The 17,500-nt window shown below is 26.7% G+C and overlaps 2 protein-coding genes across 4 annotated transcripts in view; one reads left to right on the top strand and one right to left on the bottom strand.

Moving 5' to 3' along the window:
• Positions 1-2,737, top strand: part of LOC118447411 (uncharacterized) — a 6,574-nt gene extending 3,837 nt beyond the window's left edge. For both annotated transcript variants that reach the window (XM_035879318.2, XM_035879315.2), the window contains one exon: positions 1-2,737. This exon is cut by the window's left edge. In XM_035879318.2, coding sequence (XP_035735211.2) covers positions 1-2,552 — 2,552 coding nt within the window. In that variant the 3' untranslated portion in view covers positions 2,553-2,737.
• Positions 2,738-5,041: 2,304 nt separating this feature from the next.
• The window catches only part of LOC118447414 (aquaporin AQPAn.G), a 14,519-nt gene continuing 2,060 nt past the window's right edge, over positions 5,042-17,500 (bottom strand). The window contains exons 2-5 of one of the 2 annotated variants that reach the window (XM_035879323.2): positions 9,332-9,589; positions 7,816-8,100; positions 6,372-6,581; positions 5,042-5,582 (exon numbers count right to left, since the gene is read on the bottom strand). In XM_035879323.2, coding sequence (XP_035735216.1) covers positions 5,544-5,582; positions 6,372-6,581; positions 7,816-8,100; positions 9,332-9,589 — 792 coding nt within the window. In that variant the 3' untranslated portion in view covers positions 5,042-5,543. The remainder of the gene's footprint in view (positions 5,583-6,371; positions 6,582-7,815; positions 8,101-9,331; positions 9,590-17,500) is intronic. The other variant, XM_035879322.2, reaches the window with a different exon arrangement.

The following is a 17,500-nucleotide window of genomic DNA, read 5'->3' as shown; positions in this document are numbered from 1 at the left end:
AGGAAGCGTTCCGTACAAGTACGAAATTGGCGAGACATTTGACAACCCATGCAGGACATAGGCCGTATCTTTGTAAACTATGTCCGCGTACCTTCTTATTATCTCATCATCTAACAAGACACATGCGTACACATTCCGTCGAGAAGCGTCACGTTTGCGAGGATTGCGGCAAGGCATTTAAACGTAAGGAGAGCCTCGAGGTACATCTTTTGACTCATACTAAACGGAGCGGCATGGGCTTGACCTGCGACGTTTGTCAAGAATCATGTCGCAATAGAGCGGATTATGTTACCCATATAAAGCAGCACATAGAGGCAGGCGAGAAAATGGGACCGGACGGTTTACAGCCGGACAATAAGAGTAAAATTGAATTGGATTCGGAAGAGGAGGAGGAGGAGGAGGAACAATATTCCGATGGCGACGACGATTACGAGCCACCGGCATACATAATTAAAAAACTTCCGAAGAGTAAGCCTACCGAGAGCGAGGAAGAGGCCGATAGAGTCGACAAAGAGGATCGTAAAGAGCATGTAGTATATGTCAGAGGTAAAGATGGTAATATGATGAAGAAGACGATAAAAACATTGATGCCCGTTCAACGTAGAGAGGTACAAGATACGAAACCTAAAGCGAGTCCTAGCAATACGCCATCGAATGTGAAGGCGCAACAATTGAAGGATGAAAAGACACGAATTGACGATACCGAGGCACAGGTACAAAAAATCGTTGCCTCTGTCTTTAAAGAACACAAAATACCTCTGAAGCATCAAAATGTTAATCAGGAACATGGTAAGGATGGTATACCGTCATCTAGCAGTGGTCAAACTGTCAAATCTCAAACGTCGTCGCAAAGCTCACAGGGACAGGTATCTTCCAAGGACGAAAAAGCAGACATGTCTACATCGAAATCTGTTAATACGGTTAAGGTTTTCAAGAGATTCGTCGTTAGGAAACCAGGTAATACCGGTGTAGAAACGTCATCCATAACGTCGACCGGGAAAGAATCCGTCGCTGAATTGTCCAATCTTTTAACCCAAGCTACGTCATCGGGTGGACACAAGGTCACGAAAAGAGTTATAGTACGTAGAATCATCCGACAGGGTGATACTACGAGAGAGGTAATCATGAATCCAGATGGTACGGTAATAGATCCAGCTGAATTGGCTAAATTACCTACCGGTAATGTTGTTAAAAGAGTTATCGTTAAAAAGCCATTGGATAAAACTTCTGGATTGGTACAGGCCGTTCTTCAATCCTCTCAGGATACACGGCCAACCACTACCACATTGAAAACAAACGAAACTATGGCAACCGACTCGCCAAAGTTCGAATTAAAGACCTCACAATCGTCTAACATGTCATTGCCAACGTCGAAGACAACAACGGTAGGACAAAAAATAAGTGGTGGTCTTACGAAGGACGATCAAGAGACTAAAGAGAAATTGGAACAATTGGAGAAACGTGTTGAACAGCAACGCCTTAAGATCGAGGAATTACAAGCTAGAAAACAACAGGAGTACGAACCGATAGACGAGATGTTACCAGAAAGACATGATGAATCTGAGGACGAACAACAATTACCATTAAAGAGGGTGTTCGTTAAGAGGAAACAAAGTATTTACGATGAGGAACAGGAATATAACGATGACGTTAAACCAATTACCTTTACCAGTTCTTCCGAGAAGGATGATAACGAACAGCAAGATACTAAAGATGAGAATCAGGATAATTTTCAAAAATTACCCGTTATAACGACTACAGCGACTACAACTACGATAACGACGGATACCGTACAACTCGAAGTTCCTTCGTTATCGACAACGGTCCCTACATTGACAACCGTACCACCGTCTACTACGACGACAGCCTTGGTATTGGCCACTCCTATTTGTACACCTCGTAAAGAAACTAGACAAGCTACCTTGACAAGCTCAAAAGTATACGGTAACAAAAAGATAATAGTTGTTAAATCTGAGGAAACATCGGAGGTTGACGAAATGAATCGGGAACTTAGCAGCATACTCGATTCGGCTGATACTGTTGCGAAAATTCAAGAAACAGTATTAACGAATCTTACGCAAATTTCAGGGGTCGGTGATAATTCTCAAAAGTCTTCTTATTCTGGTGATAAATTAAAAGTCGCGTCTCATGTAACGGGATCTACAACGCCAATGGAGATCGAGGAAACTACGATAACCGAGGAAGAAACTATCAATGATAAGGAAGAAAATTTGAAAATTCAAAGGGTCGTAAGCATGGACGTATTGGATACACAGGTTATTGAATTTAAGCCTGAATTGGAACATACCACGGAACAGATCGTTGAACAGGACGATAATCAAGAATCATCTTTGACATTGGACACTCAAGATCTGTCGGAGTCGACAGATATTTTTGAACCATCTGACAATGTTCTCGACGTACAGAAAAATGATAATACATTGGAGGATTCGGTTATCGAGTTGCATCATGAGAACGAGTCGATTAATTTGAACGACACCAATGACAGTCAGGACAGTCTCGAGGATAAACTATCGCAGATGGAGGGTTAAATTGCGGGATTATTTTATTATATTAAAAAGTGTCTCTCAAACTGGATCTACGATACTACTACTACTATTACTACTACTGCTACTACTACTACTACTACACTACTACAATTATTATTGCTAGTACTACTACTACTACTTTTTAAAAAAAGTGCATCTTAAAATGATCAATTTCTTCTTTTTTTTTTTTATATATTTTTTTTTTTTATTTTTTTTTTTTTTTATTTTTTTTAGATATACATGTGGGTTTTCTTTTTGTGACATTAAAGTCCGGCAACCGACTTTAGAATTAATATTCTCCAATAAACATTATTGTATTGTCACACACACACACATACATACATATGTACATTCTATCGAGATATTTCATTCGTTTGTTAACAGCTATAATCACACACACACACACACACACACACATACACAAACATACACGCGCACGCATGCGAGCGCATACAGACATACACACACATACTTTTTTTTTTTTTCTTTTTTTCCTTCAATGAAATAACTGTTGAACGATCGTCATACGAATTAAATAATCATATCCACAATTTCATTAATTATAATTATTAAATTAGTTATTGTCCTATACATTTTATTTCTATTCGGGGGGAAAAAAAAGAGAAGAGAAGGAAAGGAAAGAAAAAAAGGAAGAAAAGAAAAAACAGGGAATAAAGACAGAAAAATAAATTAACGATTTATTTGGAAACGATTGACTATATTTTTTTTTATTTTTTTTTTTTTTTTTTAAGTAGTGGCACACATTTTAGCGATTTATTGAACAAGTTTAGTCGGATATGTTTAAATGTATGTTTAAATGCTCTAAATGAAAGATTTTAATGAATTAGTTTCGAGTGATCAATGGATACGTCATTTTAATAAAATATGAAGTTACATATACATACATACATATATACATACATACATACATACATACATATTTATATATGTAACTTCTAGCGTGTAGTTAAAAGTTTACTACGAAATCAAGAAGAATGGTGGTGCATATATACATATTAAGAATTGTTTTAAGACTATTTGAAATTATCTCGGATAAAAAAAGAACAAAAGAAAAAGAAGAAAAAAAAATTAATTATATATATATATATGTATATGTATATATATATATATATATATATATATATATGATTATTATTATGGTATATAGATATTAGTAAATATGTTGTACATGCTAAACTTCATTGGTCTTATTATTTGGTTTTGTTTTTTATGGTTTCGTTTTTTTTTTTTTTTTTTCAGACATCCCACCCTGGAAAATAAATAAACATCGATTGTACAGTTTTATACAATATATAATATACTTTATTTTCTATGGCAGATGGTAGCTTGCATATATTAAAATGTACATTTTAATTGTCGTCGTATTAATGTTAATCATGTATACATCATCTCGGTTTATATAAATATTTTCGGAAAAGGAATTTCGATATCTGAATTTACGAGAAAAAAGAAAAAATAATAATAATAATAATAATAATAATAATAATAATAATGATAATAATAATGATGATGATGATGATAATAATAATAATAAAAATAATAATAATAATAATAATAATAAAGAAAGAAAAATGTTAATGGTCGATAGATTAAATAATATATGTTATATTATGAAAGTAATCTTTTCATTTATTGTGAATAATATGAAAAACTTAATTAATAAGAAATGAATTGGTTGTTACCATAACTATATGGAATTATATATATATACACATATACATATACATATATATATATATATATATATATATATATATATATATATTTTATAAATACATTTCTCTTATCCTTTTTCATTTTTATTTTTATTTTATTTTTTATTTTTTTTCAATGATTCGACGGAATCAGGATTTTGATCCTTCCTGCCCCCCCCTTCTCCCCTTAATGTAAGCAATCAAATACGAAATGTTATTTTGAGAATATAAAAAAGGATAAGCGGGGTAACAATACAATTTTGTTAGACGATTTGGCAAAATGTTTTTTTTTTTTTTCTTTATTTATTTTTCTGGTTTTTTTTTGTTTTCTTTTTGTTTTTTTTCTGCTTTTCGTTTTTTTTTTTTTTTTCGATTTCCATTTTCTTTTGATCGTCGTCAATGTCGTTGGATAGGTCGTAGGTGTGGAGAGCATGCGTTGGATGAGCGGAAAAAACCGTAGAACGATAATTCGAGATTATTATTAATTAACAATTAACGATATTATAATTCGTGAAAGCAAAGTTGTCACAGGTGTGTCAATATGCGTTTCGTAATTATATAATTAATCGTCTTTGGCCTGTCCAGGTGTTTGCTTCTTTTTTTCTTTTTCTTTTTTTTTTCTTTTTTTTCTTTTTTTTTTTTTTTTTTTCTTTTTTTTTTACGGTATTTTTTGTTCTTTTTCTATAAAATTATATTAGTAAACTTTTCATTGTTATTAATTATCTCAAAATGTCAGATAAGAGATATATAAGAATATATATATATATATATATATATATATATATATATATATATATATATGTGTGTGTGTGCGCGCGCGTGTGTGTATATATATATATATGACACATTTTATTACATGTATTATATAAAATGTGTCATTCCGTACGATTATTATTACATGCAGTTAACCAGTTAACCCATCTCCTCATTTGTTCATGTCGATCGTTTTTCAAGGCAGCAGCAAGTATAAGAGAAAAAAAAAAATGAAAAAGAAACATTCAAAGGAAGAGTTTAGTAAATTGGCATATATGTGGTTGATTAATTAGTGACGCTCAAGCGGGATGGACGTTCTTCCTTCCGGTAAGATTCTGGAGCTGTAAAACAATAGTTTTTCCGTATTTTTATCATTGATCTCGATTATCTTCTTTTTGGTTTTTTTTTTTGTTGTTTTTATTTCTTTTCTTTTCTTTTTTTTTCATTCTCTTTTTTGAATATTTTTTTATTCTTTTTTTTTTTTTGTTCGCTCTCTCTCTCTCTCTCTCTCGTTATGTTGGTCTCTTTAGAGTCCTCCTCTTCCGCTGTCTATGTACTCGAACCTCTGCGAGATAGAGACGATGATAAAAACTATGTGAAAATGATTTAATACCGAACGATGATAAATAATCGATTTTCTCTTATTCAACGTGTATGCATTTTTAGATATCCATCAATGCTATAATATTCTATCAGTTTTACAAATCGTCGAAGGATTTACTTTTTAAACCGAATAACTTAACTTTTTTTTAAATCGAATTTATTAACTCAACTTTAATGTAGTAAAGGAAAATATCGTACGGTTAATTGAATTATTATCTATTATTTATTATCTATTATCCTTTTTATTTATTTTTTTTTTTTCAATATTTGATCGTTCGATCGATATTTTATGTTGATTATTTATTTATTTATTTATTTATTTATTTATTTATTTTTTTTAATTGTTATTTTTTATGATAATTAATTGATCAATATATATGAATAACTACGATTATTATATTTATCCATCTAATATCTAATCTAAGTATAATTAATTGTAGCCTTTATTTATTTATTTGCTTTGCTTTTCTTTTTTTTTTTTCTTTCTTCATCGTCGCCTTATCTGTAATTAATCTGTTATAATTCTTTTTTTTTTTTCTTTTCCTTTTTTTCTTTTCCTTTTTTTTTAAATTCGTGGATTACTTCTTTAAGATGTAGATATAAAGTTATTCGGTTTGAAAATATCTTCGAATATATTTTTAAAAAAAGACACTGCATATATTTAAAGTATTTTATATATATATATATATATATATATATATATATATATAATTTATTACAATATTGTATAAATATTTCTTAAATATCATACCTCTTTCTCTTCCATGGCTACGGTCGCGTATTGCCTTGTAGATATTTCTTCTTTCTTTGCTGGACCAACAGCATGTGTATAAATCAAACCACCAGCGAGTCCACCCAGAATAGGACCAACCCAATATAACCAATGATCATTAAAGGCATTCATAACAACGGAACTTCCCAATGATCGTGCTGGATTCATTCCAGCACCTGTTCTTGGAACCTAAAATGTCAGACATGATTAAATATTTCGATAATTTTTTTCTTTTTCTTTCGTTTAATATTTTTAGGTAATATACGTCGACATATGTCTAAATGGAATAAACGAGTATAGTTATTGGTCTAATTCATTTTTTTGTTCATTTCTTTTTTTTTTGTTTATAATAATAATATAGAATGTTTATTAGATTTCATGTTTTTGTTTATTTATTTATTTATTTTTTTTTTCTTTTCATTTGCACTCATTTTATTCCATTCAAAAGTATACAATTTTTCTTTTTATTAGATTTCATTAGGTTTTGTCGAAGTTAATTTTATATTGGTGATATATACTAGGTAAAAAATATAATGATTAATCAATACTATATTTTTATATATATATATATATATAGAATAATCATTAGATTTAATTTTTCATTCGTATTCGTTCTGCTCTATTCGAGTGTGTAAATTGGTTTATTTTTTTTTCATTGATTTTTTTTTTTTTTTTTTTTTGATTTTTATTAAGTTCTTGTACACGCAATGACGATGATTCCATATAGATGGGGATAAGAAATATAGGAATTAGTTATACTATATTTTCTTTTTTTTTTTTTTTTTTTTTTTCTTTCTTTTAATAACAATGACGTAGCATATTCGTTAGACTTCATTTTTTCATTCGAATTTATTTAAATTTATTCGAACGTGTAAATTTAGATTTTTATTAGATTTTTATATACGCAATGCTGATAATTGCATATAGACGATGTAAACAAATATATTGATTAGATGTACTATATATATATATATATATATATATATATATATTTTTCTTTTTTTCTTTTTTTTTTAACAATAATGATAAAGATTATTTATTAGATTTCATTTGTTTCATTCGAATTCATTTCACACATTTGAACGTATAATTTTTTATTATGTCTTTTAGATTTTAATAAATAAACATTTCTTATATTACTTTTTAATATCCAATATAGGTAGTCTGTAAAATATTCTAAATCTTTGTTATATCAAAGGAAAAAGAAAAAGAAAAGAAAGTATATATATAAAAAAAAAAGAAAAAAAAAAAAAGAAGAAAAAGAAGAAGAAATTATCAAATACCATGTACTTAATGATCGACGTTCCATTACTTATCACATTATTATTGTACTGTTTTTATAAAAATAAAAAAAAAATAAAAAAATAAAAAAGAGATAGAAAAAAGATAGAAAAAAAAAAAACAGATTAGAATTATCCCTTACACCAACTAGATGTCCAACGGTAACGGAAAGTCCAATCAGCAATGGTGCTATTCCTTTACTGTCAGGCTTTGCACCGTCGCAGGCACCACAAACTACCATAACCAGTATCAACGCCAAAAAAAATTCAATTCCAAGACCTTGAACTGGTGTAACCCCGTCGGCAAGTGATACAACGCCAAGACTGACTTCCATGCTTTCGGTTGAGAGTGCCCTTAGTACTGCCGAGCCGGCAATGGCACCGGCACTTTGAGCCAAAACGTAAAGAAAGCCACGAATGATTGGTACCTAAAACAAAAAAAAAAAAGAAAAAGGTAACGATATATAACACATTTATTTATTCCATGTTTGTTTAAATTTTTGAGAAACTAAAAATCGAAGTTGTACGAAATTTTAACTATAATGATAATAATAATTTGGAATTTTTCAACAAAATCCCACCGTGCATAAAAAAAAAAAAAAATAGCTAAGCAAAAGATCAGGACAATTTTTAATACCTTCTAATCGTAAAGAGTTAAAAATTAAATTGTATATCATTTAAAAATTTCAAAATTAATAATTGAGTTCAAAATTAAAATCAACATCATTTGTAAGTATATATATATATATATATATATATACACACAAACATAGACATACACAAATATATATAAAAAATAATTTTTTCCAAGAATTTGAAATATTTAAAAAAAAAAAAAAAAAAAAAAAAAATAATACAAAAATGAAGCCTAGACTGAAAGATCATGTATTTTCTTTTCTGGTTTTTTTTTTTATTTATTTCTCTCTCTTTCTCTCTATGTCTATCTCGCTCTCGCTATCTTTCTCTATCTCGCTGTCTCGCTCTCGCTATCTCTCTCTGTCTCACTATCACTCTCTCTTCTGTCACATGAAATCATTCCTGATTAATCATATTAATTATTCGAGGTATATATATATATATATATATATATATATATAAATATATATATATATATATATATATATATATATATATATATATGGAAAGTATAAAAATAAATCTGATAAATACGTAGATGTATTGAAGAAACATAATAGAATATGTTTTCCTATTCTGTTGTCTTTACATAGTTATCCGACAAACGTAATTATATATCCATCAGAGAGCTATTATGTATTAACCATTACGCCGCAATGTATGTGATAATTTATTCAATCGCGATATATCATTAGGTTCCTCTTACCTCATTAATTGATAATAACGTTTGAATAAACGTGATAAATCATGCCGCCTAACTGTTAAGATACATTTTTGGTGGCAATTTTAAACGACTAATCGATGATTAATGATTATCATATTAATATCGAATGTCGAAGATGATAGAGACAGACAGTGAAAGGTTTTAATTAATTTATTTTCAAAAAAAAAAAAAAAAAAAAAAAGAAAAAAAGGAAAAAAAAAAAAAGAATGAAAAGAAAAGAGAGAAAGAATTATATTAAAATTTGTATACGAGAAAAATAAATAATATTATTTTATTCATATAAAATAATAAATTTATACCTTTCCAATGATCATTAAGCCAAATGTAACGGCAGGATTTACGTGACCACCAGAAACGTGACCTATCGATTGTATTGCAGCGGCCACGGTCAAACCAAATGCAAGGCTTATCGCCACAACATTTTTCGTTACGACCGATCCACAACCGAAGAAATTTAACAGCATCGTACCAAGAAATTCCGCAAGTAAAGCCCGGTAAAGACCGGACTGTTTATCTGTTAGCTCGTTAGCACCAATTGCTCCTTTTATATCCACCATCTGCAAACATAAACGTATCGTTTTCGTCATAACAAATTTATTTCATAAAAATAAACAAATAAAAAAAATATATATATACATATATAACTAAATTTTTAAATATATTTAATATGTAAATTATTTTATATAAATTATTAATATATAAATTATTAAATATATTTTATATATATATGTATTTATAAATAAATTTTTATATATAAAAATATATTATATATAGAGGATAATTATAAATTGAATATATATATATATATATGTGTGTGTGTATATATATTAAAAAATTAAGATTATATATTAAAAAAAGCTTTCGCGATTTTATGTGTACAATATTTAAAAAATACGAAATATTATAAAATTGAATGGTTATTGATTTTTAATATTTATTATCGAATACTTGGTATATTTTTAATCGTTTGTCTTCAAAAAAAAATTAATCAAATAATTATTTGACATGTAGTTGATAATTAATGAGATATTAACGTGTATATTTATATATGATGTAATATATAAAATATATAAAAATAAATGTAACAATCTTAACATTAACGTTACTAAGTCTGTTAATAATTAAAAACGAAAGATTTTTGGAATTAATTTATAATAACAAAAAAAAAGAAGAAGAAATATAGAATGACAGTTTATTTAATTCAAGTATTTTATTTATTTAAATATTTCAATTTTAATTAAAACAAAAATTATTATTTTCTTTTATGCACAATGTTGTAATCATATGTCTTTCAGTATACTACTTTTTATTATTAATATTTCATATACATTAAATATATTTATTATTAAAATAATTAAGCATAATAAAAATAATAATAATAATAATAATAATAATAATAATAATAATAATAATAATTCCGATATAAATTTTCTTTTTTTACGGTCAAAATTTATTTCATTTTATCGAACAAAAATTTATACATATCGTATACTTCGATATTTGTTATTTCAAAATGATTGTAAATTAACGATCCGTTTGAATACTTCCTTTGTTGTAGAACCGATAAAAAGAGAAGAAAAAGATAAATATATGAAAAAAAATTTTCACGATTATACGCCTGAAATATTTTAAGAGTACAAAATGAAACGTCGAATTAATTATTAAACTTAAGTCTCGTTTGATATTAATAATTTTTATTTATTTATTTATATATATTTTTTTTAATATAATTCATAAAAATATCTAATTAATTGAAAACATAGAAATTTTTAGATAGACGCCCTAAGAGATAAATCATTAAAAGTCATTATACTATTGAGACGTAAATCATTCCACAATAGTTTTTCTCTCTCTCTCTCTCTCTCTCTCTCTTTCTCTCTTTCTGTCTCACTGTTTAAAATGAGAAAAAAAAACATCATTTAATCTCTCTCATATTGCACTGTTGTTCCAGATAAAACATAATAACGATCAAGGCAACGATAATGACGCATAAACAGGTATTAAAAGCAACGGGTGTTTTTTTTTCAATTTTTTTTTCTTTTTTTTTTTTTGTTTTTTTTCTCTATGTCTAACACTTTGCCTGGATTCTGAATCTGACAGAATACTTGAGTCATGATCGATAAATTTTTTCAAGTTTATATCGTTACGAAGGGCTACGTATGAAAGTTTTTATCTCCTAAATTCTTCCACCTCCCTCCCTCACACCCTCTCTCCCTCATTCTACCTCTCTCATTTTATCTCACGCTTTCATTCAATGGTAGTACCGTTTCTTTTACCGTTAATCACGAAAAAAAGATTGAATAAATCTCTGAAGTGTTGTTCACTTCCCTACTTTGTTCACCGACCGTAATAATTTGTGGTAAAATATGCTGGTTGAGAATAATAATATAATCGATAAAAAGTATTACGTTTGTTTTTAGAAAAAAAAAAACAGAAAGAAATAGAAAGAGAGAGAGAGAGAGAGAGAGAGAGAGAGAGAGATTTATGTACATTAGAACGTAACAAGTGTACAAATTAAAGATATTGCGATGATAAATGTTTACATTTGTCATTGTTAAGTGACAATAACGACATGATCGATTGAACGACAAAATCAATGAAAACAAAATAAAAAATAATTTTTAAATTCAATTTAATAAATATAAATATATGATATAATAAGAGATAATAGTAATAGTAATAATAATATAATCGATAAAAAGTATCACGTTTGTTTTTAGAAAAAAAAAAAAAAACCGGAAAAAGATAGAAAGAGAGAGAGAGAGAGAGAGAGAGAGAGAGAGAGATTTATATGCATTAGAACGTAACAAGTGTACAAATTAAAGATATTGCAATGATAAATGTAAATACTGTTAAGCTAATGATCGATTGAACGACAAAATCATTGAAAATAAAATAAAAAATAATTTTTAAATTCAATCTAATAAATATAAATATACGATATAATAAGAGATAATAGTCAATCGAATAAAAACAACACTGGAATATCTGAAATTTAATAAATACATGAGTACGATGTTAAACAATAAATATTTTAGTTAAATATTTTGTAATGATTTTGCGAATAGCGTTAAGTGTATGATCGAATGAATAACAAAATTGTCAAAAAGAAAATAAAAAAAAAAATATATATATATATATATATATAAAAGAATAGAAACAATGCCATAATATCTAAAGTTTAGATGAATACGTATAATTTTAAGATATTACATTGATACATGTTAATGGTGTTAAGCGTAAAATTGTCAAAAATAAAATAAAAAAAAAAATATATACATATATATATAAATATAAAAGAATAGAAACAATGCCATAATATCTAAAGTTTAGATGAATACGTATAATTTTAAGATATTACAATGATACATGTTAATGGTGTTAAGCGTAAAATTGTCAAAAATAAAATTAAAAAAAAAAAAAATATATATATATATATTTATATAATTAGAAACAAAGTCGTATCTAAAGTTTTAATAAATACGTGTATAAGATGTGAAAGTAGTAGTAACGATAATAACGAATACAAATGAGATAGAATGATAGACAGTGACAGTATGTGTGACGTATCGAATACATTTAGCGATTCACCATTGGCTCGTTCTGCGAATTTAGATCGAGGACGGTTAAACGGCGAGGGGGGAAAAAACGTCCGCCGATAGAAACGATACGAAAGCTTATTTTACGATTTTAACGAGTCATCAGATATATCCAGGTTAACATTACGCATGCAGATCAGTACATCCTCGGATTGACAAGAATTTACCGGTGTTGGCAACTTGGTAATTTTCGATAGACTCGAATTACTTAATAAGTTTCTGGCAAGTGGAGTCGATTAATCGGTCATTCGTTTTATTAACAAATCGATGTGTTTATTTTTTCTTTTTTTTTTTTTTGTTTTTTTTATTATTATTATTTCTTTTTACTTTTGTTTGTCTCTTTTCCTCTTCTTTTTTCTTTCAAGAACTTGTATAATGATACTACGAGAATTAATTTTGTATATATATATATATATATATATATATATATCTTTTTTTTTTTCTTTGTATCTTTTTTTAGTAAACCGCAATGATAACTGAAGTTGATTAGAGTTATATAAACCGACATTTTATTTCCTCTTTATTTCCTTTATTCTTTTTTTTTCTTTCGATAATTTGAATGATTCTTCAAAACATATATCTAATATATATGTATATATATATATATTTTTTTTTTTCTTTTATTTAATTAAATGATAATTAAGCTTGATTAATCGGTCATTCGTTTTATTAGACATCGATGTGTTATTTCCCATTTTTTTTTTCGACACTTTTGAACAACGGTTCTTCGAAACGTTATCTAATATATATTTATATATATACATATATATATATATATATATATATATATATACACATATACTTCTCGTTTTTAATTAACCGCATAAATAACTGGAGTTAATTAATTGGTCACTCGTTTTATTAAAAACTGATGTGTTATTTCCTTTTCCTTTCTTTTTTTTTTCGACAATTTAAATAATGATTCAAAGATGCGTTTAATATATGCATATATAGAAGATTTAATATATGGGTATATGTATATATATATATATATATATATATATATCCTTCTTTTTTTTTTAATTAGCCATAATGAAAACTAGAGTTTAATAATTGGTCAGTCGTTTTATTAAAAATCGAAGTGTTATTTCTTTTTTTTTTTTCTTTTTCGACAATTTGGACAATGATACTTCTTGACGTAATCTAATATTATTTATATATATATATATTTTTTTTTTAATTTTAATTTTTATTATTATTTATTAATTATTATTATTATTTTTATTATTTTCTTTTATTTTATTTATTTTCTATTTTCGATCCTTTTAATAACTTGATCAATGACTCTTCTCAAATACGATCTAACATACATATATATATATATATATATATATTTTATTTTTTTCATCTTTTTTTCATTTTTCTTTAATTAATCACAAATGATCGATGATCAAACACAGCGTCTCAAAAACTGGCCGATCCTCTTAACGTAAGCAGGTATATATGTACATACATACAATATAAGTTTAAAGGCTCTTATCATGCAAATAGAAAGATTAATCTTATCTAAAGCTTGAATAGAATTAACCTGGATCTGAACTCTAATTCCATTAATATAATCATATTTGAACGGATCGATTTCAATTCTTTTCTTTCTCTTTCTCTTTCTCTCTCTCCCTCTCTCTCTCTCTCTCTGTCTCTCTCTGTCTCTGTCTCTGTCTCTCTTTTCTCTTTCTTCATTTGATTCGGTGATCATTCCTTTAGGTATGATTACGCAAACGGGTAATATCATCAACGAGATATGTCTCTAAATCGTGTCTTAACGAATATTGTGGAGGTGGCTGCTTGATTTCACGATGATGTCACACACATATACACATACAAATATGTATATATATATATATATATATATATATATATATATTATATACTTATACATCGATGTGTGCGAGATCGTTACTTCCACCGTAAGTAATTCACAGTAACGATAAGTTCGTTGTGTTACCATAAACTCATATGTACGATTTACACAGTTAATTCGCCGTGCGCTAATCATTACGAAATCTCGCGAAGGCGATACCACCAGCCATTTTACAATGGACCGAGATAGGATGTTATGCTCTTTTAATATTCAGTCTTAGTAATCGTAGTTATTGGTAATACGTGACGAATAATATGAAGTATCACTTTGAATTTTTTATTATGGAATATTATGGAATATTATATCTCTGATAAGTTAATTAAAAAATAAATAAATAAATAAATAAGTAAATAAATAAATAAATAAATAAATAAATAAATAAATAAATAAATAAATAATTACATTAATTTAATAAAATTCTATTTAATTAAAATTCTATTAAATTCTATCTTGTAATATTATCTAAAAAAAATGTATGTGTGTGTGTGTGTGTGTGTGTGTGTGTGTGTATGTGTGTGTGTGTTATTGAATTTACTTTTATAGTACATTTTATATATGTGTATGCAATATAGATAATATTTGATATTACATATGATATATATTTTTTATGTATGTATGTATGTACATATATATATATATATATATATATAAATATATATATATATATATATATATATATATATATATATAGAGTGTAACAATTAAATATCTTCGTTATTTATGATTTTATGGAAAAAAAATCATTTTTACGTAATAACACTGTTTAAAGGGTAGTTGGGAGGGTGACAGGGGGGTGCACATAGCGATAAGATAATTTTTTTCTGATTGTTAATTTTTTCAAAAAAAATTCGAGATAATCACTGTTTCTCATTTAAATGGAATCATACATCCTTTTATTACGTTTACCCCGATAAATCTCGTAATACTGTATAAAAAAAAACAAAGAAAAAAAAAAAGAAAAGAAATAAATATGTATCTATTTATATCGAAAGAAATCATTTGTTTAAAAGATACTTTAACGTCGATATTGTTAAATAAATCATTTGATACAAATGTAGTGAAATTTAATAGATAAATAATAAGATTGCAATAGCAATTAGTAAAGCAATATTAAAATTAAAATATTTTTCCATCTACATGGAATAATACTTCTTTTTTTTTCTTTTTTTTTTTTAGAGAGAGACAGAATTATAAGCTGTATCGACTAATGCATTAAAGAAAAAAAAAAGCATATGATTCATTTAAAGAAATAGTAATTACCTCGAAACCTTTTTATAAAAATGACCTTGGAAAATAAATTATCTTATTGCCACAATTATATACACATATGTATATATATATATATGTGTGTGTGTGTGTATGTGTGTGTATATTCAACAAATATATTATATCAAAATAGTTCTCTATTTGTATCTAATAGTGTCATGAAAAATTGTATGTATGTGTATATGTATATTTAAGAGATATACTATACTACAATAGTTTTAAATTTGTATATTTAATAGTTTAAATTATTAAATTTGTATATTTAAATAGTTTAAATAAAATATCGTGAGAAATTGTGTATATACACACACATATACACTCACGCTCACACTGTATAATTTATATACCATGTTATATATATATATATATATATATATATATACATATATATATACAATATGAAGATATATATTGAATGGAAATATTTAAAAAAAAATTCTACATTTATTCCCCTTGGAATTAGTTTTCGTTCTCGGCCTTTTTTTGTTCTGTCTTATTTCTTTTCTTTTTTTTCTTTTTTCCTTTTTTGAACTCACACTCTATCGATAACTTTTCGGTGCGTTAAACGTATAAAAAGAAAAAAAAAAAGAAAAAAAAAGAAAAAAAGAAAAAAGAGGAAAAAAAAAAGGAATAGAAAAAAAAGAAAAAGGAAAGATTGAGACATACTTGGATATCGAATGGAATTACTACAAATATATTGTAACTGTTGAATGGGTGGGTTTTTCTAAAGAATATAGGCGACGCGCATATTGATTCGTTCCTGGAATATGTAGAAACTATTTCTATCGTTGATTCGACGGTATAAGATGATTCTACAATGTAAAATCCCGAATGGATTATCTTAGTCAGATTTTGAATCTTAACTGGTTGATTTCTACGATTCACGTGAAAGCAGAAATAAAAACCGGTTGATTTGACACAAATTAAACGCGGGTTGCGTTCCCGTAGATTTATCGAGTATATATGGCACCGCTTCGTTCTTAAACGGTCGTTGTCCTTCTATGGTTGCTTCTGACTCTATTTCTTGTTCTCTCTCTCTCTCTCTCTCTCTCTCTCTCTTTCTTTCTCTTTTTCTTTTTTTTTTTTTTCTCCATTTTTTCTCTTTTTCTTTTTCCTTTTTTTTTTTTGTTTCTATATCTCTCTTCCCTATCTCTTACTATATTTGTCTTACTGTATTTCCTTTCTATTTATCGATAGTATCAATAGTTTGAAACATTTTCAATCGGCAGTACTAAATGATCATTATTCATGATAAAATATATATTGAATAAGTGATCAGTATTATACTGATTATTTAATATTTTAATTTAAAAAAAAAAATATAAAAAAGAAAAATTAATATAAAAGTTAATATAAAAAAAAAAAAAAAAAAAAAAATAGAAAACCTGTATTATTTAATATTTCAATCAAAATGTTACGCAGATACGATATATGCGTGAAATATTTTATAAATAATTTCATATATTTTGTTTTTAGATGAGAAAAATTTTTCGAATAGAAAAAATATTATAAAGTTTGATTTATTTAGATATAAGATTATTAAATACGCATAAGATTTTGTTTCTCAAATAAAAATTATTCAAGTATTATCTATTATTTATTTGGACATGAAATATTTAATATCTTTTATAAAAGATATTAATATTGTTTATATTAAATATAAATTATTAAAAATATTTCATTAGGTATCGTGCAATTCAATTCAAAATATATTTAAATCATTACATGTTAACTTTCAATCA

This window comes from Vespa mandarinia, chromosome 20 (assembly GCF_050613455.1).
Source record: "Vespa mandarinia isolate Hongniang chromosome 20, ASM5061345v1, whole genome shotgun sequence".
Taxonomy (NCBI): domain Eukaryota; kingdom Metazoa; phylum Arthropoda; class Insecta; order Hymenoptera; family Vespidae; genus Vespa; species Vespa mandarinia.
The sequence above is the reverse complement of the archived record's forward strand: the minus strand, read 5'-3'. Positions and strand labels throughout refer to the sequence as shown.